This window comes from Myotis lucifugus, unplaced genomic scaffold (genome assembly GCF_000147115.1).
Source record: "Myotis lucifugus unplaced genomic scaffold, Myoluc2.0 scaffold_889, whole genome shotgun sequence".
In the NCBI taxonomy this organism is placed as follows: domain Eukaryota; kingdom Metazoa; phylum Chordata; class Mammalia; order Chiroptera; family Vespertilionidae; genus Myotis; species Myotis lucifugus.
The window spans coordinates 57,410-79,960 of NW_005871937.1; the positions used below are offsets into that span (position 1 = coordinate 57,410).

Consider the following 22,551-nt stretch of genomic DNA (forward strand, 5'->3'; position numbering starts at 1 on the left):
TTGAAACACGCTAAGGAAAATAAGTGACACATAAAAGGGCAAATACTGTCTGAATTCACTTACATGAGGTACCCAGAGTTGTCCATTTATAGGGATAGGAAATACAGGGAGAAGGGACCGGGGAGGGGAGTGGGGAGTTAAATGGCTGCAGAGTTTCTGTTTGGAGTGGTGAACAAGTTTGGGAAATAGTGGTGATGGTTGTACAACACTGTGAATGTAAGTAATGCCTCGGAATTGTACACTTTAAATGACAAGTATTTTCATATACATACTTTACCACAATTTTTTAAAAAGGGGGGAAAAACATGCTGAGGTTGTTCCTTCACTTTCTCCCAGTCTCCAGATCCTGATCCCACACATCAGCCCAACTTTGTACAAGCATGTACACTGTGCTCCCAATTTAAAACAAACAAGACACCCCTTCCTGTCCCTTTCAGAAATTGCTCTACGTCCCTATCAAGCCGCGAGCGAGTGACATAGTCCCAGCCTGAATCCTGGCGCAGATTCAGCCATGAGTGTCCTCTGTGCGACCACCACGTCAGCTCCCCGTGGTCGGATCTCGGCCCCTGTCACCTCCAGGAACCTCGGCCGCATCCAGGGCACAGTCCGGGTCTAGAATTGCTGCGAACGTACACAGACCACTCGGGAGGCGTGGCTCGGGCTTCCCCGTGTCGATCACTGGCATGCCACCTTCTGATACTAATATATACTTAACGTATCTTTACATGGGACCACTTATTACAATGAAAACACCGTAACTGCAAAGGGGAAAGCCAGTATCACCTGCCAAAAAGCATCAAAGATAAACTCGGGGAGACCGAGCAGGTTAAGTCCTAGCTTCGCACGACCGCCCACCACGGCTCCTGAGCCGGAGGCTGCGCGCCGGTCGGAACCGGACAGCAGACTCCGGCCGCACGGACGAGCCTCCTCCCTGCGTGACCCGCTACCATTCAGCGGACTTCAGGCCTAACACGACTTATTTTCACATATTCGCACTGAAACAGGGCTGCATCGGACGATCAGAGGGGTCCCGGTCACACCGCTCTCACTTCCTCAGCCATAAGTAAAATAACGTCTTAAAGCCATGCCCACTTGCATGGGGTGAAAGGCCGCGATGTACCGACCGAAGGCCCGGGCGTCCCACCGCGACCCCGCGCCCATGGGGGGACCCCTTGTGTCCCCGACGGCTCCGCGTCCACCGGTGCGCGCCGGCGCCTCCCGCTTCCCGCTACACCTCCGTCCGCCCCTCAGCTTCCCCGCACAGGCCTCGACGCCCCGCGCAGGAGGCCGGTCCCGCGAAGACCCCGCTCCAGACCTGCCTCGCAGACCCGCCCCCCTGCCCCGGCCCCCGCAGCCTCTGCGCCAGCCCAGCCCCGGAAGCACGCGGAAGGAGGCGGCGCGTCTCTGTGACGTCACCGCCCCGCCCCCGCGACGGAGACGACTCCCGGGCGGGGTTGCGTGCTGACGCCACACGCCTGGGCGGGGTCGAGAGTTTGGTTCTCCGGAGTGGGGTGTCGGCGCCTCATTCGGGTGGAGCGGAGCTGGAGGCAGGTGAGTGCGCGCTGGCGCCGGGCCCGGCCCGGTGTGGAGGCTCTGCGCCCGTCGGGCAGAGCACGGGGGTCGCGGTGGAAGCCGAGGCCGCCACGCCCTTGCTGTCGCCGGCGCCGCGGTGACAGGGAGTGAAGCTAGATGGAACCAGGCTGACGGGGGAGGGTGGGCGGGACGGGGGTCTGACGGACGGCCGCGGGAGCCAATGGCGCGGCGGGCGCCGCCTGGCGGGCGGAGATTGGCGGGTGCGGAAGCGCGTGGAGGTCGCGCGGGCCTCGGAGCGGCTCACCATTGGCTGAGGGGCGGGGGGCGGGTCGCGCGGCGGACGTAAAGAACGGCCCTGCCGCTGGAGTGACTCCCAAGGTCGAGGAGGCGTCACGTGGGACCGCCCAGCCGCGTCCTCTGCGCGCCCGGAGGGACGGACGGACGGCGCGCCCTTGAAGCGGCTGTGGGCTGCGGACCCAGGGCTGCGCATGCCCGGCGAGGAGTGACTCTGCAGCACCCAGGGGCGCGGGGCCCCCGCCCGCACTCCGTGCCAGCCTCAGTACCCACCGTCCTCGCTCTTCCTCGCTGCTCCTTGAGGTGACACCCTCGGTGAGCGGATGACCCCGCAGCATCCCACGTACCCAGCACCTGCCCTGCTCAGTACCCCACCGCGCCCACCTTCCCCCTGTGGCCCGTGGGTGAGCACCCACGTCCTCATCCTTCTGCAGGAGGCTTGCTCGCCCGTGTTGGTGCCCTTTTCCCTCCCGCAAGCCCACCTGGCATAGTGTGAGCGGCCACTGACACTGCCGTGAAACTAGCGGCCGAGCGGACCGGAACCAGCCCTCTGCGCTTCGCCCCTTTGCAGGTCGCAGCGGTGCTGGAGGCCCAGAGCAGGCATCGCCCTGAGCAGCGTTAGGGGGAGCGCCCTGGGCTGAGCGGGTTCGCCCTGGGATTTCCTGCAGACCTTCCCCGGTGAAATAGGCAGGACTAGCCCTAAGTTTTGCAAATTAGCTGAGGACTAACTCTTGGAAAGTTGGAGAAAGATCAATACGCTGACTATCTTTTTGAGACCACGGCCCACATTCATTTACTTTTAAAACATCTTCACCTGAGGGTGTTTCTGTTGATTTGAGAGAGAGACCACGGACCGTGCTCTGAGCCCCCGGGGCGCCAGGGCTGTTTTCTGTTCTCCGCCTTCTCTTACCTGACGTCTTGCAAGTTACTTGAACCTTGTTTTGAAATTTCACCTCTATTGATAGGTAGTGTTTTTGGGTATATCTCTGTATAGCTTTTTAGAGGTGGTCTGGGTATTACATTATCTGTTTACACAACTTAGTCCACCGGTGTCATGATTCTATCAGGTTGGGTGACGTGTGGAAACCCTACCTCATTGAAAACTGTCTTAACTATTTTCTCTACATACATTTAGAACCACACCAGACGTGTAACTTTTGCTTTAACCATTACACTTAGTTTAGAAGCGTCGAGAAGGAAATTATATTTACTCAATCGTTGTTTTTTTCTCTTCTTCCTTCCTTCATGGAATTGGCGAGATTCCTTCTTTTATCATTTCCTTTCTGCTTAGAGAAATTCCTTTAGCCATTCATTGAGGGTAGGTCAGCTGGCAGCAGTTTCTCTTCGTTTTTCTTCAGCTGAGAATGATTTGATTCCCTTCATTTCTGAAGGTATTTTTTGCCGGATATAGGATTCTGAGTTGACAGTTATTTTCCTTCCACACTTGAAGAGTGTTGTGCCACTTTCTCTTGGCCTCCATGACTTCTGATAAATACGCTGTTCAGGGTGTTTGTCTATCGTTTTCAGAAGTTTATCTTGTCTTGGAGTGGACTTCTTGAGGTTTGTTCTGTTTGGGGTTTACTCAGCTTCTTAGAAGGTTTATGCCTTTTGCCAAATTTGGAAAGTTTTCACCTGTTACATCTCTGAATACTTCTGCAGCACCTCCTGCTTTTTTCTCCTGGGATCCAGCTGATCTATTCACGTCATCATTAGGTTTTTGTTGTAGTCCCACGTGTCCCTGAGGCCCTGTTCATTTTCTTCAATCTCTTCTCTGTTGTTCAGATTGTGTTATTTCCTTTATTCTAACTCCATATTCACTGATTTTCTTCTTTCTCCTCCATTCTGCATTTTAACCCATCAAGGTTGGTGGTCGTATTTTTCCGTTCTGAAGTTTCCATTCAGTTCTTTATATCTTTTAGAGGCCTGGTGCATGAAATTCGTGCACTGGGGGGAGGGTGTGTGTGTGTGTGTGGTGTCCCTCAGCCCGGCCTGTGCCCTTTTGCAGTTCGGGAGCCCTTGGGGGAATGTCCGACTGGCATCTTAGTGCTGCCACGGAGGCAGGAGAGGCCACCGCCACTGCACTCGCCAGCCATGAGCTCGGCGTCTGGCTGCGTGGTGCTCCCCCTGTGGGAGCACACTGACCACCAGGGGCAGCTCCTGCGTTGAGTGTCTGCCCCCTGGTGATCAGTTCGCATCATACTGACTGGTAGAGTTTCACCGTTTGTTCTATTTGCATATTAGCCTTTTATTATATAGGATTTCTTTGATGAGACTTTTTAGTTTTCTTTTGTTTCAAGCATAAGTTTATAGTTGCTCATAGAAGCATTTTAAGGCTGACTCCTTTAAAATCTGCCAGATACTCTGACATCTATGTCATCTTGGTGTGGGTATCTGTGGATTCTTTTTTTGTTTCATTGAGATCTTTGTTCTTGCTCTGGAAAGTGATCTTTGATGCAGCCTGGACATTTGGGTGTAATGTTGAGACTGGATCTTATTTAAGTTTCTGAGCAGAACAGGCTTCCTCTGACATGGATGGGGGGAGGGATGTAATCCAGGCTCCCCTCCCAGCCTCCTTGGTATTGGTATCTGCTGTGTGGGTGTAAGTTCCCTATTGGGCCTTTATGGTTTCACTCTGTCTGGGAGGAGGGGTGTGGCCTGTTCCTGCTGGGCAGGGTGAAATCGGGCTTCTCTCCTGGCTTCCACGGACATCGCTGGGGAAGGAAGCCCCTGGTCTCTGACTTGGCAGGTGAGATGGGGCTGGCCCTCAGAGTTTCCTGTGGGGTTGGCTGCAGTAAGGCCATTGCTGTCTAAACACGTCTGTCCTGTGAGGCTGCCCTGTCTCTTGTCTGCGCAGAGGAAGCCAGCTCTTGTGTGTGTTCTGTCTACGTTGGCTGGCATTTCTGGGACCAGCTTCTCCAGCGTCTAGTCTGGGATGTATGGAGCAGAGAACAGCAAGAACTCAGTGCTGTTCTTTCCTTGGCCCCAGAGCCCCTTCCCAGTCTGCTCCTCTCCATCTTTCAGAGTCTTTTTGTTTTCAGTGTAGCATTTCCTGTCTTTAGCTGCATTTAGTGGGAAACGGAAGTCCTGTTTATGCTTTTAAATGTTTTAATAAATGTTGATAAATGGCCTTGCTTTCCATAAAGGCTTACTAATTCGTACTGTAATCAACACCTTTGAAAGTGCCTGTGGGCCTGCACCCTGGAGCACTGCAGTCAGGACACCTCCCATCGAGGGTGCAGTCTGGGAGGGCAGTCAGCCCCAAGGCCCCCAAACTGAAAGTTGTTGGGGTTCTAACTGTGGGCGCGCGGTAGTCCCTCCAGGGGTCTGGCCAGCTACCCACTCCAGACTAACTTGCATTTAGGTTTTCCTTGGGAACGTCAGCTTTTTAAGAGATGTCTTTGGTTGGTCTTTTTCCTTGATAAGTTGTACTTTTTAATCACAGAAACCATTTTAGAGTGAGCATGTTTGCATCATAATTACAGAAAAGCAGGCAGGGATGTGAAGGAAACTGAAGCAGATCAAGTGAGGCGTTTAAGGTTCGTCAACAAATTAGTCACCTGTTTGCCCTTCCCCCACTCAATCCTCGTTTCTGTCCAGTAATGGCAAAACGCCTCCGCAATTTAAACTCCTTCCCCGTCTCAGGTGTGTGTTTGATGAAGCTCCAGGGGAAAGACATTGAGTGAGATTTTCAGTTCAATGAGATTCGGGGGGAATCAATACTGTGCTCTTTGCAAAGAGCACACGTTCCTTGCATCACTGAGACTAAAGGCATCGCAGGTGTGGGGTGACGGCATTGTCTTCTTGCCCCATTACAAGAACCCGAGGAGTCTGAAACTGAAAAAAGAAAATATATTCTCAAAACGAGTTGTTCTTTTAGAATGGTTGTCGGGTAACACCCGACAGTTGTCAGTCACCTAATGATGCGTGCCCTTTCCCCTCCAAGACTCACTTCCTCAGACGCTGTGCACAGCTGTTCTGCTGACGTTGCCTCTTTAATTGCCCCTCCGCCTGGCCAGCGTGACGCTGATAGGCATCAGGAGTGAGCCTCTGCCCGTGGTGGCGGGGAGGGAAGGTGACCTGGGGCGGTGCTGCCCGGCTGGGGAGGGGCGGGCACAGATAAAGTTGCTTTATTTCAGCAGGTTGTTCCCTATGGGCAGGGCTCCAAGCCCTTAAAAACACATTTGCTTTGGTTTTTACTTTTTAAACCTTATTTTTGTCAAACGTATAGGTTTATCCTTGTATCATAAAATAGTGGGTTATAAATAGTGTCATTTTGTGTACTTTATTGGCATTGATAGGTTCACTTATAGTTTTCCTAGATATAAACAACCTTATTGAGGTATAACTTCTGTGCCATACAGTTCACCCATTGAAATCGTGCAGTTCCAGTATCTTAGAACAGTGGTCGCCAACCAGTGGCCCGTGAGGTCGAAAGGTTGGCGACCGCTGTCTTAGAAGGTCGTGCACCCATCACCATGATCCAGTTCTGGAGCATTTTCACGTCCCCTAAAGAAAACGCCCTACCCCTCAGTAGTCCCATCTCACCCCTGCCCCAGCCCTAGGCAACCAGTCATCAGTGGACTTTGTATAGATTTGCCTGTTCTGAACATTTCCCATAAATGAAACCATGCATGTTGTTTTTGTGAATGACTTATGTCACTTCACATGGTATTTTCAAGGTTCATCTGTGTTGTCTAGTGCTTGTCCGTTGTGTGGCTGGCCCCATCCTGTACACCCATTCATCAGTCGGTGAGCATTTGGGTTTTCCACTCTTTGGCTGCTATGAATATTCGTGTACAAGTTTCTGTGTGGACATGTGTGTTTTTTTAAATATATTTTTACTGATTTCAGAGAGGAAGGGAGAGAGAGAAACTTCAGTGATGAGAGAGAATCATTGATCGTCTGCCTCCAGCACGCCCCCCTACAGGGGGTCGTGCCCACAACTGGGGCATGTGCCCTTGATGGGAATCAGCCCAGAACCCTTCAGTTGGCAAGCGGAAGCTCTGTCCACGGATGCACACCGGCTAGGGCTGGACATGTGTTGTCATTTCTCTTGGTCATGTTCCTCGGTGGAGTTGCTGGGTCTTAGGTAATCCTGTTCAACTTTTTGAGGACCTGCCAGACTGTTTTCCTCAGTGGCCGCACCAGTTTGCATTCCTTCCAGCGGTGTCTGAGCTCCCAATTTGTCCGTGTCCTCACAACACTTGTCTTTTTGTTTTTAATTGTGTCTAGTCTGTGTGACATGCGTGGTATCTTGTTTTGATTTGCCTTTCCCTGATGACTAATGGCGTTGAGAATCCTATTGTGCTCATTGGCGGTTTGTGTATCTTTTTTGGGGAAAATGCCTGTTCGTATCCTTTGTCTATTTTGATTGGCTTATTTTTTATTGAGTTATAGGAGTTCTTTATTATTCTGTATACAGTTCCTTAGTTATATGATTTGCAAATATTTTCACTTATTCTGTGTCTTCTCTTTCTTGATGGTATTCTTTGAAGCACTAAAGTTTTTATTTGGATGAAGTCCAGTTTATCTTTTTTGTTTGTTTTGCTGTATTTTTGGTTTCCTAAGATACCATTGAAAGCCACAAAGAACTACTGCACTTTAACTTGGAAGTTATAAAACTTCTAAGAGTCTTACAGTTTCAGCTCTTACATTTAGGTCTTAGCTCCATTTTTAGTTAATTTTGTGGGTGGTGTCCAGCTTCATTCTTGCATGTGAATATTCAGTTGTCCCAGCATCATCTGCTGAAAAGGCTTGAGTTTTCCCCCATGGAATCTTCTTGGCCCCTTGTCAAGTAGAAGTGTTCCTCTCAGCCAGATGGGAGCGCTGAGACTGCGCAGCCCAGAGCTTTCACCAGCCTGTTGGAGTATGTGAGTGTCTCCCCAAATGATGAGCTCTTCTTGACGCGGACTCTGAGATTGGAGGGACGGGGGCTGACCGACCGAACCCGAATGTAAGCTGCGTGTCTGCTCGTGGGTTCCTCAGGGTGTGGGGGGAACAGCTGTCCCGACCCCCAGTCACCTGAAAGGCAGTCTGCTCTCCTGGGTGCTGCGCTGGCCCCCGTGGAGCTCCTGTCAGACTCGGGACTGTGGCGAGCTGGAAGCCTGGCTTACCTCCCGCTCACTGGGAGGACCGTGTTGGGAAGAGCACGTTTGTGATGGTCGCGCAGCACCTGTCCATGGGGTCATGGCAGCAGCTGGGTCGTGGCAGAGGGGATGCCACTGTGTTCCGGGAGAAAAACCCACTCTGCGTGCTCCAGCTGCCTCGATCAGGATGACATTGGAGGGAACACACTGACGTCTTCCTCTGGACCTGAGTACAAACAAACAAACAAACAAACAAACAAAAACAGCATCGAAAGCAGCCGCTGTTGCCCTCCGGGTCCTCAGTGGCCCTTTGTCTGCCTTAACCTTGTTTGTGGGAGGCATTGGAGCGCAGTGGGTGCAGGGAGAACTACCGAAGTACCTTGAAACTTTTGACTTTTAAGATAAAAAAAACAAAAACGGGTTAAGATTGCATTCTGTAGCAATATCCAAAATATGTTGCTTGTTCCTCTTTAATTTTTAAGGAGCAGGCTTTTGTTCCTCATTTAGTTTGTCTTTAAAGCACCTGTCCTGCTTTCCCCTTTGCTGACTGGTCTTCTCTGAGCGGCGGAGCGCCCAGTGCCCATCTGTGTCCCTTGTGTGTACTCTGATTGCGTTTAGGCCAAGAGGGAGGGTCCTCATGGACAGTATAAAGCAGCGGCCGCCAGCCGGTGGTCCGTGAGGTCCGAAAGGCTGGCGACCGCTGGGATAGAGGGCAGTTCATGAGCATTTGTTTCTGGTCGTTCCTAACATGTCTCGGAGCTTGGCTTTCCCTCAGGTAGGTGTGGAGGAGGGTGATTCAACTTCACAGCCAGGTGCTTTGAGGCGGATTCCTGAGCACCTTGCCTAAGCCATGTGCCCAGGCAGAGAGCTGTGGTCACCCCAGGTGCCCCTCCCCTCCCGGGGCCCCTTTTGCTGACTAGAAGTCGCCTAGTCCCTTCCTGACAGGGTCCCCCGAAGCCCAGGCTCCTCATGTCCTGGAAGGTTGGGCGGAATGGGGACTTGGCAGTCAGAAAGCATGAGCTTGGAGCCTGTCTCTGCTCTTAATGACCCAGGGACCTTGGGGGGAAACTTGAGCTGAACTCCAGAAAGCCGATCTATAAAACGACGGGGGGTGTGTAGGGTTTGCGAACAGTCCTGACATGTCAGGGTGCTGACCAGGGTGCTTTCCTCCTGAACCTCTGGGCCCCGGTTTCTGTCCCGCATCAGAGGTTCCTGCTCAGCCCCTGCGTCCTTCACACTTTTCCACTCGCTGCCTTCCCTCCTCCTGACTCCTCCGTGTGGGATGCGCCTGGGCAGGGTGAGTCCTCCGGGGAGTTGGCGGAGTTGGCGTTGTCTGTGCCTCTCAAGCACCCAGTGCTTTCTGTGTGATGTTTTTTAAATATTTTTTTTCTGCTCAAATATAAATTATTTGAGAAACATTTCCCCTAATTTCTCTATATTCTCCAGAATATAGGGAGTCCAGTAGGTACTCCGTAGTTTCTGGGTAAAGGAGAAAATATGTTCCTTATTTTGCAGTTAATCCAAATCTAACCAGCAATCAATCAATCCTTGTTGTCTTTTCTAGAATTGTTTTATGCAGTGTATACACTTAGAGATGTTACACTTAGAGACGTTTCATGTTTACATTATGTGGTAGTTTGTATCCCTGAAATTAAACGTCCGCTTGTGCGTGAAGGCCTGGCCCTGTAGCTGTGGAGCGGCCTGGCCCTCGAGGCTGGGGAGGGTCACTCACGCTCTGCTGTGCTCTCTGAGCTGGAGCAGGTGCCCTGCCACCCGTGCATTTGAACTCTCTCCTCCAGCCAGAGCCTGCGAGTATCCCCCCAGTAGCTTCATCTGCTAAAATGCTCTTTTTGGTTTTTCTTCTTTGTGCAGGCAGTGGTGAGAACCTTCAGAGCAAGGATGTTTCACTTAAGGACTTGTGCCTCGAAGTTGAGGCCCTTGACGGCCTCACAGACTGTTAAGACATTTTCCCAGAACAGACCAGCAGCCGCTCGGACGTTGGGGCAGGTCCGGTGCTACACTGCCCCCGTGGCTGCGGAGCCCTTTCTGAGCGGGACTAGCTCCAACTACGTGGAGGAGATGTACTACGCCTGGCTGGAGAACCCCAAGAGTGTTCACAAGGTAAGGCTCGCAGGAGCGGGTCCTTGTGTGTGTGGAGTCGCGGCCGATGGTGGCTGGCCACCCAGGTAAGTGTCCTGAGGAGCCCTCAGGCAGGAAGGCAGGCAGCAGCCAGGAGCCCAGCGACCCACGCGCTCTGTGGCCACCCAGGCCCAACAGGAACCACCTTCTCTGAAGGGGCGACCCCCTCACTATTGTGCTCGCTCTCTGGAACAGACTGCAGTCACCGCAAGGATCTCCGCAAGGATGCACGTGCACCACTTCCGGAATCTCGGCAGGGACGCTGCAGAAGAGAAGCCCGCGGAAGGATGACCGCAGGACGCTCCTCGTCCCAGGGTCCCGAACACCTTGAATCATCTCGTGTGATTTCTGTGCCTTTCACATTCAGATCATTATGCTCCCGGTTTCCTCCTGTCCTGGGACTCCCTGTGCCACCTGGAAGGCATGTCCTCCTCAGTGCCTCTCCTCACGATTTGCTGGGTATGGGGCACACTTAGGGCGGAATTCCTTTTTCTCTGTTTTCATACACACACACACACACACACACACACACACACGTAACTGATTTCCGAGAGGAGGGGAGAGGGAGGGAGAGTTAGAAACATCAATGATGAGAATCATCCCTCGGCCACCTCTTGCACACCCCACACTGGGGATTGAGCCCACAACTCAGGCATGTACCCTGACCAGGATCAAATTATGATTGCTTTGTTCATAGGTCGATGCTCAACCACTGAGCCACGCCAGTCGGGCATAGCAGAATTTCTTAACAGCATTTGACCAGTGGAAATTTGTGGGTTTTGATGACCATTTCATGGTTTTCGGGTCAGGCAGTGGCCCAGTGCAGGAGCTGCAGGGCAGGTTCCCAAGCTGCTCAGGCTCCCCGGGCCTGGTGGCAGGTGTGGGGATGTGTTCAGTGCCGCTGACGTCATTACTCTTTGTTGTTGTTGTTGTAGTTGTTCATCCTCACCCGAGGATATTTTTCCATTGATTTTTTAAAAATATATTTTTATTGATTTCAGAGAGGAAGGGAGAGAGAGATAGAAACATCAGTGATGAGAGAGAATCATTGATGGGCTGCCTCCTGCACACCCACTACTGGGGATCGAGCCTGCAACCCAGGCATGTGCCCTTGACCGGAATTGAACCCGGCACCTTCCAGTTTGCAGGCCAGCACTCTATCCACCAAGCCAAACCGGCTAGGGTTTTCCATTGATTTTTAGAGAGAGTGGAGGGGAGGGAAAGAAACAGAAAGAGAAACATCAATGTGAGAGAGAGACATCATTGGTTGCCTCCTGCATGTGCCTCAACAGGTGCTGGGGGTTGAGCCTGCAACTGAGAGACATGCCCTTGACCAGAATTGAACCTGAAACCTTTCAGTCCATGGGCCAACGCTCTAACCACTGAGCAACTGGCCAGGGCATGACGTCATCACTCTTGATTGCTCATTTCCTTCCTTGTGAATCTTGAGTCCCTAGAATAAGCTCTATGTTAACGACATTTAAGACTTGGTATATTCGTGTGATTACGGGAGCCACCAGCCCTGTCTCACCAGAGTGCCTCCTCTTTGTCTGAACCTCATGGCATTTAGCTGGGCCCTTCCTGTTTCCAGGGCCACCAGAGCCAGTGGGGCCTGGTTCCCAGGAGGCGCTCTGGGCCTTCCCAGGCTGGAAAGTGGACCTGGAAGGAAGTGCTGAGAAGACGCCCTGCTGGGGGTGGAAGCCAGAGGTCTCCGAGGACAGGTGCTGGAAGCTTGTCTCTGGCCGTCACCTGGTGCTCAGGCTGGTCCCTTGCCTTCCTTTCCCCAAGTACGACCCCTTGTGGAGCCAACCAGGCCTTCTTATCTTAGAGTTGAATGCACATGAGGCTCACCTGTGACGAAGGGGTGCTGGAGAGGGGATGGGTGGCTGCTGGGCAGCCATCATAGTCCTTCCTCTGAGAGTGATGGGCTCCACCTTTGGTCTCGGGCAGAGACCGGGGTGTGTCTTGCACTCTCAGCAGGTCCGATAGGGCAGAGCTGAGGCAGCTTTTCTTTGCTGACCTTGGAGTTGGCGGGTGCTTTGCTTGCACACCTGGAGAGGAGATAGTGAGACTGTTTGGAGATGTTCTTTTGTGAGCTACCTGTGGTTTAGAAACAATGGCATTGCTCTAATCAAGCACAAATCCACTTGGTTTCCGTAACTGAGGAATACTGAAGCAGAACCCTTAATTTTAACTGCTTTCATGGTAGCAAGTCAGGCAGGCCCCAACCCCAGTGCCTCCCAGACATAGTGGGGGTGCTCTGAGCAGGCTCTGGGTGCAGCCCTGCCATTCTCAGCTGGGGGTCGCTTGAGCAAGGCCCTGCGCTGGGTGGGGTCTGAAGGCCAACAACACTCCGTCCTGCGTGCTGTCCTTTGAGACACTTAGTTCTAAAGCAGGTTCTGTGGGGTGGGCAGTCGACCATCAGCCTCCCACGTGTGGGCATGGAGTACAGACAGGGCAGTCTGTTTTCAGGAAGGGTGCAGGCCCAGCAATTGGCGCAGAGAGGACGCAGGAGGAGGGTTTAGAGGCCACCAGAGCAGCCTTTACCTGCGCGGCAGTGCTGTGAACCGACCGAGTGCTCGGGAACCTGGTGCTGGGACACCATGCAGAGTTTGCCGCAATTTCTGACCCGGAAGAGCCCCTGTGCAGAGTGGCTGGGGAGACGGGCTCCTGTCGGCCAGCGAGTCCTGGTGACTGTCCTTGCTGAGGAGTCCCTGCCTGTCCATTCATTGGACTGAACAGGCCAAACCCTTGTTTCAAGATGGCCATGCATCTGTTTTCCTTGGTGGCTTGGTGCCCTGCGTTTCTTGTCTGTAGCAGTTAAAAAGCTGTTAGTGCCCTGGCCAGTTTGGCTCAGTGTTGAGAACTCTGGCCCATGGACCAAGGTTCCCAGGTCCAATTCCAGTCAAGTGCACATACTTTGGTTGTGGCTTGATTCCCGGCCCTGATTGGGGCACATGCGGGAGGCCACCAATCCGATGTGTCTCTCTCACATCTGTTTCTCCCCCCCCCCCCCCCTTCGTTCCACTTGCTCTAAAAATCAATGGAAAAATATCCTTGGGTGAGGATTAACAAAAAAATTAAAAAGCTCTGTTAATACCAGAACTTTCCATGGTTGCCTGTGTCACGCTCGTGCCTGAAATGGATCAGTCATTAGTTTATTACTGTGCCATGGCCTTGGAACCTGGGTTCGGTCCATTCCAGGGTGTCCATAGGTGATTGGGGTGTGTTTATGGGCGGTGGAGCGGGTTCCCACCTAAGGTAGAGACAGCAGGAGTGGCATTGGACAAGAAGAAACGGCTCAGTCAGTCCAGAAGCCAGAGTCCTAGACTTTGGCAGCTGAAATAAGCATTAGTAATCCAGGGTTAAGTTCTAATCAACTTCTTGTCCCTACAGATGCTTTTTAAAGTGTAAGGAGCTGTGCAAGTATAGGGTGTCCCGTGTGGCCTGTGCTCTTAACTTTCATAGGTAAAGAGCGAGCCACGGAGAGCCCAGCGACTTCCCTGGCTTTGCCCAGTCTGCAGGGGAGAGGACAGGGACTCGGGCCCCAGACCTGGGGCAGGCAGGCCTGTTACGGTGGTGGCTCCGCCGTGTGTGTGGCCCTGATAGGTGACACTTGTGCTGACGTGTTTGCCGCTCTCCACCCCTGAAGCCTCTGGGAACCGTCTCTGGTGTCGCTCACAGCCCGGAGCTTGGTGCTGAGACCAAGTCCTTTGTGCCTCACTGAGCTGCTCTGCCCACGTCCCTGGTTCGCAGTCCACAGCTGCCGAGGTCAGCACCTCTCTGAGGTGGGCTGGAGCCTTGAATGCTGGGCGTCCCAGGCTCATACATCTGACACCATTCACAGCACTGCACCAGACTCCCCCCTGACACCCCCTTCACACCCACCTGGCACTGCCACTCCTGACACCCCGTCAGTCCGTGAATTAACTCAGCGGGCGTGTGGAGCACGTACTGGGCATTGGACTCACTTCCTCGGGACATTGCCGAGGAAGAGGGACGTTGTGGCTGCAGGGAAGCCGCTGTGGAGGCTTGTGGGGAGCAGAGGAGGGACAGCGGCCTTTGAAGGCAGAGCTTCGTGGACTCCACTTAAATGCCTTCGTTACATAAAATGAAAGAATTCTGGTTTCGTTCCAACTAGACTGTTACCCTTGTTTACACTTGAAATCTATCATGTTTTGGTTTGTCATTTTGGCAACAAGCTGATGGCCTTAAACCCACTTGTGGGGGGGGCTGCAGGCCCACACCTTGGAGGACAAGCTGTCTTTCCTGCCTGTGAGCTGCCCCACCCTCCTCAGCTCTGCCAGGCGCAGATAAGATGCACCGAGATAGTTCCCACTGCCTGGCCGCCGGGCCTGGTCCCAGCCTGGCCTCCCGACCTATCTGCCAGGGCAGCCACATGGCCTCCCGGTGGCCTGCGACCGTCCCCCCTCGGGCTCCTCGCAGCCAGCTCCCTCCATGCGTTGTCCTTCTGGCACCTGCTCTGAAATGACATTCCTTCGTCTGTCCTGCTCCCGAGAGTGAGAAGCGCATCGCAGACTCCTGTCCGGAGCTCCGCGCCCGCTGCAGATGCAGCCTCGCGTTTGTGGAGTGCCCCCTCTGAGTAACCATGCTCACCTTTGCACGTGTCTGGGGAGACGCGTCGGTGCGACCGCATCGCTGGGGCTTATGGTCCTGCTGGATGGAACAGCTGGCTTTCGGGGCAGTGCCTTCCCTCCCCCTTTCCAGGTGGGCAGAGAACTGAGTGTCTGGATCTGGCTATTGGTCCGTCCAAGGCCTGGCGGGGGGACGGCTTCCTGAATTAGTTGTGGAACAGGCAGGCACAGGTGGGGGCTCTGACCGCAGTGCCTGGGGACCTAGACTCAGAGTGGCGGGCGAGCAGCTACATCTGCCTGTGTCACAGGCGGGGGAGCACCACCGGCCCGGCCCTGTGGGTCACGGGCCCAGGTCTGGCCTTGATTGTACCCATTGTAAGTTGCAGTGCACAGGTTTTGCCAAGTGCATGCCGTCAAAACCCAAACGTGAACACCTTTCGGTCGTGGTGGGAGGGGCTGCTGTTGGGGTTGTCTCTCGGTCTGAGGGCTGGGTGGGTGGGGCACACCTGAGTGCAGGTCCCACACCTGCTGCCTAGAACATGAGGAAGGGCCTGGTGTGTGTGGTGGGCGTGAGTGATGGGGAGGTGGAAGTGCATCCTGTGGGCCAGCACTGCAGCCCCTCTCTGCCGCTGTCCTCTGCCAGTCAGAAGAAGGTTCCAGAAGGGAGGCCAATGGCGCCTGCCCCTCCCAGGGCTGGGCTGCCGGGAGTTCACTTGGGCCTGCTGCCCAAGCTCCAGGAAGTTGGAAATGTTTGGGGTGTCCAGTGCGTCGGCTTTGTGTGTCCTTGTAACGCACCAGGCAGGGGCCAGGCCCGGGCTTTCCCTGCCCTGGGCAGTGGACACTGAGGCGGCCTCTCCTTTCTCGCAGGAGCAAGTCGGTTTCTATTGCTGGTGGGCACAGGGCCTCTCACCGAAGTGGAGCAGGGTCCAGCGAGTGTGGGTGGGAGCAGCCTGTTGGCAGGTTGGGAGAATGGTGTTGGATTCCGAGTCCTGCCCAGGGGCAGAGAGGGCCAAGGCCGGGCGTGTGCAGGTCTGTGCCGCTGGCGTGTGGCTGGTGCCAGGCGAGGACCATCCGCTGACACACTGCCTGTCAACCAGAGCAGGGAACATGGCGAGACCTCAAATAGTGAGATTTGTTAAAACATGTAAAGTTGCTGTTAACATATTAACACACTTTTATTACGGTAAGCACTCTGGTTTTCTGTACACTCCCCATGTTGTACAGTGTCACCCAGTAGTCTGATTTTATAAGTTCCTGAATACAAGAGGAATAAACTTGGATGTTCTGAAAACTCCCCTGGACACAGGTTCAGCACAAAGCCCTGCTCGCCACAGCGGTTTCTGGTGGGATTGGCGGCGCAGGCCGTGTCTCGGGACTTGAACCTGGGCCCGCACGGCACTGGGAGGCTGCCTGCGGACCTCTCACTGGGGGCGAGCGCAGGCCTGCTGGCCGTTCTCTCCAGGTTCTCCCAGGCGTCTAATACGTTTACTGACAAAGAACTTAGAAATCGGACGTGTCTGGCAGAGAAGAAAAACAGTGTTTACCAGGTGTACCAGTTAATACGGATTTTTTTCAATAGATGGAGTTACACAGACGTTGATAAATATGCGATTTGATATGTATGCTATTTTGTTGTATTGACAGCAAGCTTCAAAACTTCATATGTCAAATTTTCTGAAGGTGTTAACATCATAGATATTTTTACGCTTAAAAATGTCGAATTTCGTGCCAAAAAAAATAATTGCGAGAAGTTTTACTTCATTATTTTATTTAGAAGAAAAGTGCTGCTGAAAGTTATGGTATACTTCTGGAAGCTTATGGTGAACATGCTCCATCTCAAGATACTTGTGAACGCTGGTTTAAACGCTTTAAAAGGGATGATTTCAATGTGAAAGACAAGGAACGTCCAGGTCAACCGAAAAAGTTTGGTGACCAACAGTGACAAGCATTATTGGATGAAGATGCGTGTCAAACTCAAAAACAACTTGCAGTGCCCTAACCAATTTGGCTCAGTGGATAGAGCGTCGGCCTGCGGACTGAAGGGTTCCGGGTTCGATTCCAGTCAAGGGTATGTACCTTGGTTGCGGGCACATCCCCAGTAGGGGGTGTGCAGGAGGCAGCTGATTGACGTTTCTCTCTCATCGATGTTTCTAACTCTCTATCCCTCTCCCTTCCTCTCTGTAAAAAATCAATAAAATATATTTTAAAAAAACAAACAACTTGCAGAAAGATTAAACGTTGCTCAGCAAACAATTTCTGATCATTTACAAGCAATGGGAAAGATTTTAAAGGAAGGAAAATGGGTGCCACATCAACTGAACCAAAGACAAATGGAAAACTGAAAAGTCATCAGTAAAATGTTGCTTCAATGGCACGAAAGTCTTTTTTGCATCGAATTGTGACTGGCGATGAAAAGTGGATTTATTTTGAGAATCCCACATGCACAACTTCATGGGTTGATCCAGGTCAACCATCAACATCAACTGCAACGCCGAATCGCTTCGGAAAGAAGACAATGCTCTGCGTTTGGTGGGATCAGGAAGGTGTGGTGTATTATGAGCTTCTAAAACTAGGTGAAACCATTAAAACTGATCGCTACTGACAACAAATAATCAATTTGAACCATGCTTTGATCGTAAAACGACCAGAATGGGCCAGAAGACATGGCAAAGTAATTTTGCTTCATAACGCACCATCACACACTTCAAAACCAGTTAAAGACAAGTTAAGAGATCTTGCCTGGGAAGTATTAACCCACCCGCCATATTCACCAGACCTTGCTCCTTCAGATGACCACTTGTTCCGATCGATGGCACACGCACTTTCTGAGCAGCATTTCAAAACGTACGAAGAAGTGGAATATTGGGTCTCTGAATGGTTTGCCTCAAAACAAGAAAAGTTCCATTGGGACAGTATCCACAAATTACCTGAAAGATGGGGGAAATGTGTAGCTAGCGATGGACATTACTTTGAACAAAGCACTTTTGATGTTTTTCTTGAAATTACCGTGTTTTCTTTGATTACAAAATCTGAATTATTAACCGGTACACCTGGTACATGTCTCCGACCTTCTTGGTTTTTAGTACAGTAGTTGGAGCTTTTTTTGCAATGGAATTAAGTGTTGGTTTCTCTGATCTCTGAAATATTTTAAGACTCAACATCTTTGTATGAGATGAATAAACTATTAAGAGTCCATGGTACCTATGTGAATTACAGATTGAATCATTTAAACGTGAAATAGCCCAAAACAGTAGGAAGAGAAATAATGAGTTAGTTTGATTAGCAGAGAGGAAGTGGAAACAGAGTAACCCCAGTTAGGTTCCTGTGCACACAGGCGTGTGCTGGCTGCTGCCCTCCGCACGCTGCGGTCTTTACCACAGACCTATGCGCACAGATTTCTCCCTCCCACACAGCCCTGAGCCCTGGTGCTAGGTGCCTGGCAGGATCTCAGGGCTCAAACTAAGTCCTCCCTCTGCACATTCCTGAGCCCTGAGCCCTGAAGGGCCCTCCTGAAGTACAGACAACACAGTTTCTCTAGGGCCAGCCCCGGGCTGCCCCTTGCACAAGGGCCTGCTGTATGTCGGGGGTGAGGGCGCAAGTGAGGCCTGAGCCCTGGAGGCTGTGTGAAGGACAGGAGGTCGGGGACAGACGGGCAGGAAGGGCAGCCAGAGGGCATCTGCCCCATTGATGTGGGGCATCCTGAGGGGTCAGGGGAGCAGCTGATCAGAGCAGGACATTGCCCGGCCAGGATGTGGCCTGCCTGCCAAGAACAGTTCTTTTTTGGCTGGAAAGGAGGGCGAGGCCCCCAGTGGAGTGACACGTGTGTTCCTTCTCTCTCCAGTCGTGGGACATTTTTTTCCGAAACACCAATGCCGGGGCGCCTCCGGGCACCGCCTACCAGAGCCCGCTGCCCCTGAGCATGGGCGCCCTGTCTGCCGCGGCCCGAGCACAGCCCCTGGTGGGCACCCAGACCAACGTGGACAAGCTGGTGGAGGACCACCTGGCGGTGCAGTCTCTCATCAGGGCCTACCAGGTAAGGTGGCGCCCGCTGGCCCCCCGGGATGTGCCATTGCCCTCCACTCCCGCCAGCACTGGGCCTGTCCCTGCCTTGGGGTCCAGGGGCGTGGAAATGAAAAAGGTGAGGAGAGGGGCTGGGACAGTCTCCTCCTTGGAGCAGATCCGCTGCCATCTTTAGTGCCTGCCCTGGAAAGAGCTCCTCGTTTATTTCCATAGGTTGGCAAGAAAGATTCGTGGGCAGGGAAACAGTGCCAGGCGCAGGAAGTGCCCGTGACCAGGAGCACTGTGCTGTCCCCCTGCCAGCTGCTAGCACCCAAATGCGAGAGGTGGAGATGAACCTGTAGGGTTTGGGACAGGCGGGCGGGGCGCTCCAGTGTGCGTCAGCCACTGGAAGGGGCCTGGTACCAGGCCTTTCCCAGGTTAGCCGCCTGGTCCGGGAGCAGTCCTGGGGAGCAGAGGTATCGGGCAACCCCCGGGACCCAGACTCCTGCTGCCTCCTGTCACTGCAGCGCATGCGGGGCATCGGCGTCCTCTGCCCCCCGTGCCAGGACAGGTGCCCAGGGAAGGTGGCAAGCGGGGTTCTCTCCAAGGAGGGGAAGCTGCAGGGACCTGTGGGAGGCGGTGTGCACTCGGCCTCAGCAACTGGGCTGCCCGTGGGGCCCGTGGTCCATCCCGTCGGTGCCAGCGGAGGCCGTGTGACGTGCCCCATGTTTCAGGGAACGGACTTGGGGGAGTTTCTGTCCTGTTGTAGGCAGTCAGGTCAGAGGGGACGTCCCGTGAAGCTGTCCTTTGTCTGACTCGGTGCCCTGACCTCCAGCTCACACTGCCTGCCCAGCGCTGCGCCCCTGCTTCCTCGCAGGCCTTCTCCTGCTCAGAGCTGAGCTGGAGTCACATTGGGGTGATGTCCCCAGAGCCCATCTCCATCTGTCCAGGGAGCGGTCCTTTCCAGCTCCCACATTCCTCCCAGCCCCGGTTTCCCCTTTATAGATGCGCCTCGGTGCACAGCAGTGTGGGGACAGCCCGCCGTCCGAGGCCGGTGGAACTAGTTGGGTTCATTGTTCTCGGGAGATTTGACCACATGTGACTTTTACCCCACAGCCCGGGACCTGCTTAACCACTGCTTGTGTTATTACTTCCAGGTCAGGGGTCACCACATTGCAAAACTTGATCCTCTCGGAATTAGTTGTGTAAATTTTGATGATGCTCCAGTAACTGTTTCTTCAAACGTGGGTGAGGATTGATCTGTAAATACTAATTTTAATGTAATTTTACTTTTTTTTACCCCTTCCCTCTTTTTTTTCCTCCTGTCCTTTTGTGTGTGTCCCTCCCTCCCCATCACTGGCCCTTTCATAGATACGAGGGCACCATGTAGCACAGCTGGACCCCCTGGGAATTTTGGATGCCGATCTGGACTCCTCCGTGCCCGCTGACATTGTCTCATCCACAGATAAACTTGGTGAGGGTCTGGGAGTGGCCAGTGCTGCTGCTTAGCTCCCGGGTGCTGGCCCGGGAGGCCGGACACCCAGACGGGAGGGAAGACTCTTAAGTTTCCTTGGTTCTGATCACTTGACATTACGGTCACGCAGCCTTCGTGCTGGGCAAGTTGTGTTCATCCCAGCTTCTCAGATGGTATGAGCTCCATTGTCCGAGTCTCAAGTTAGAAAGTAAAATTTGGGGCAGAAAAGGTTTGAGATGCAGGGAAAAGGATGGCCCGCCTGTGCAGGCCGATCAGAAGATGCTCAGACGCTCTTCTGGCGCCTGGCAGACCCGGTGCAGGGCCGCCATGCGGAACAAGGCCTGCGCAACCTACCGTCGCCTCACACTGTCCAGCACGCGGGGCCTGCCTCTGCCGGGCGAGTCTCGAAACAGGCTGTGCAACTGGGGTCTCGATTCTTAACGGCCAGTGATCACACTGAGGAAACTTCGGAAGGCGCCCGGTGCGCAGGGAGGCGGCTCGAGGCGCATGGCCATCGTCACGCGCACCCCGAGTGCTGCGCAGGGCGTGGCTGGGCTCCCACCTGCAGCTGCTTCCTCGAGTTAATCTGCTCTCCGGCTCCGTGCTGCTAACCTGCTAAGGAAATTACGGTGTGACTAATTCTGAAACGGGCGGGTGTCACGGAAACATGTGCATGCTAATGAGACTGACAATTACACCTGCCTGTGCTGCTCCGCGAGGGGGCCCAACGCTCCTCTGAGGAAGGGTGGCTAGTGTTACCGGGAGGTCAGGCAGCAGCCAGGTAAGGCAGATGCAGACTGCAGGGCTCAGTGTGGCGGGTCACACAGGCCTCCCCTGCTCTGGCCTGGCTCTGGAGGAGGGAAACCGTCCTGAGTGTGCAAACAGGGCAGGGCAGGGCAGGGCAGGGTAGACGGCCCGTGTGGAGTCCTGCAACTTTTTGGTGGTGACAACTTTGTGCTCCCAGAAGTGGGCTTCTGGGTGTCCCCAGGACACGGAGCCCCTCTCCTCCCCTCGGCACGTAGCCCTGCTGCTCCCAGGCCTGACACCTCTGCGGTGAGCCCTCCTAGAAGGGGGCTCACATGTCCCCGGCAGCGCCTTCAGGCAGAGGAGGGCACCCCTGGGTTCCCATTTCTTGTCATCAAAACAGACCTTTTCAGTGGTTCTCCGCTCATCAGAGCTGCCTGGGGCCTGGAGCATTCCTCTGTCCCTCTGGACACTGGGCAGGTGGGAGGGAGCCATGCATGGCCATCGCCACGGGAGGAGCCTGGGATGGAGAGAGGCGGGCCTGGGGCCTGCAGCTCCTGGGCACAGCCGCATTGGGCACCGACGGCCCGCCCTTCCAGGCTGTTGGGCCTCGCTTTCCGTCCGCTCTGGAGCAGGGTCCCTGGCGGCACCTCACACTGAGGGTGACTGTGGAAACCGGGGACATGGGCCCCACAGCGCCCTGAGCTATTATTGGAGGGAGAGAGGCTGCCTCTGCTGGCCAGGAGCTCTCAGAACCACCCAGTCGGGGAGCCCCCCCCCCCCACCTTCATAAAAGGAATTTGAAATAATTTGACACAAGTCGTGATAAGTTTTTTCTTTAGCTACAAAAATGGGAAGTAGCGTAAACCCAGTATGTGATGTGTGAGCCTGTGGGAAAGTTAGTGTTGAGCTGTCCCCCTTGGTGTGTGCAGCCAGGAAACGGTGGTCCAGCCCAACCACCCAGTCCATGGGCCTGGACAGCCCCACGGGTGCTTTCGCCGTGTCGCCCGACCTCAGGCCTGGCTGCTGGGTGCCTGTCCCCTCCTCTGCCAGTTTGTTTCAGGATCAGCTGAGCTCAGACAGCCGGGCCTGGCTCCCGAGGCCGTGAGCTGGCGTGGTTGGCAGAGTCTGGGTAGGAGCTGCTGGCGTCTGGTGGAGGCAGGTTCAGAAGCTGAGTGATGGAGCCCAGGTCCCGCGGTGCTGGGGCCAGGCCTGGGCTCCCCAGGTGACGGGGTCAGTGTCACTGCAGGAGCAGCGGCTGCTGGTGTCCTCGGTCACTGCCAGGCCTCGCGGGGTCCTCATTCTCTGTGGAAACCGAGGCTCGGGCCACACACCCCACGTTGCAGAGCACAGTCTGCTGGAGAAGCAGGTGGTGGGTGGAGACAGCGAGCAGGGCACTGTCCGCGCAGGATTTCTTAAAGTGGAACATGACTTTTCCCGCCTGGTTCTTGACCTTTCCTGACCAGCGTTGAGAAGGCTGGGAAGTGCTGGCCCGGAAGTTCTCTGGCCCCTGAGGGCAGGTGGAGAGGTGGCTGGGCAGCGTCGCCTGGGGCTCCCAGAGAGACATCAGGACTCATCGGCAGCACTTACCGCGGGCGCAGCACGTGGCGGGGAGGTGGGGCCTGCGTCACTAATGCCAACGTGATGAGGGCTAGACGTTCCTCCGTGAGGCAGGGGCCAGGTTCTG

General features: G+C 54.0%; 1 protein-coding gene across 5 annotated transcripts in view; it reads left to right on the plus strand.

Moving 5' to 3' along the window:
- The first annotated feature begins 1,439 nt into the window (after positions 1-1,439).
- The window catches only part of OGDH (oxoglutarate dehydrogenase), a 39,252-nt gene continuing 18,140 nt past the window's right edge, over positions 1,440-22,551 (plus strand). The window contains exons 1-4 of one of the 5 annotated variants that reach the window (XM_023747475.1): positions 1,440-1,551; positions 9,786-10,034; positions 18,489-18,680; positions 20,018-20,120. In XM_023747475.1, coding sequence (XP_023603243.1) covers positions 9,813-10,034; positions 18,489-18,680; positions 20,018-20,120 — 517 coding nt within the window. In that variant the 5' untranslated portion in view covers positions 1,440-1,551; positions 9,786-9,812. Of the gene's footprint in view, positions 1,552-1,961; positions 2,143-9,785; positions 10,035-10,460; positions 10,512-18,488; positions 18,681-19,803; positions 19,895-20,017; positions 20,121-22,551 lie in introns of those variants that run through there. The other 4 variants (XM_006106706.3, XM_006106705.3, XM_023747473.1 and 1 more) reach the window with 4 other exon arrangements.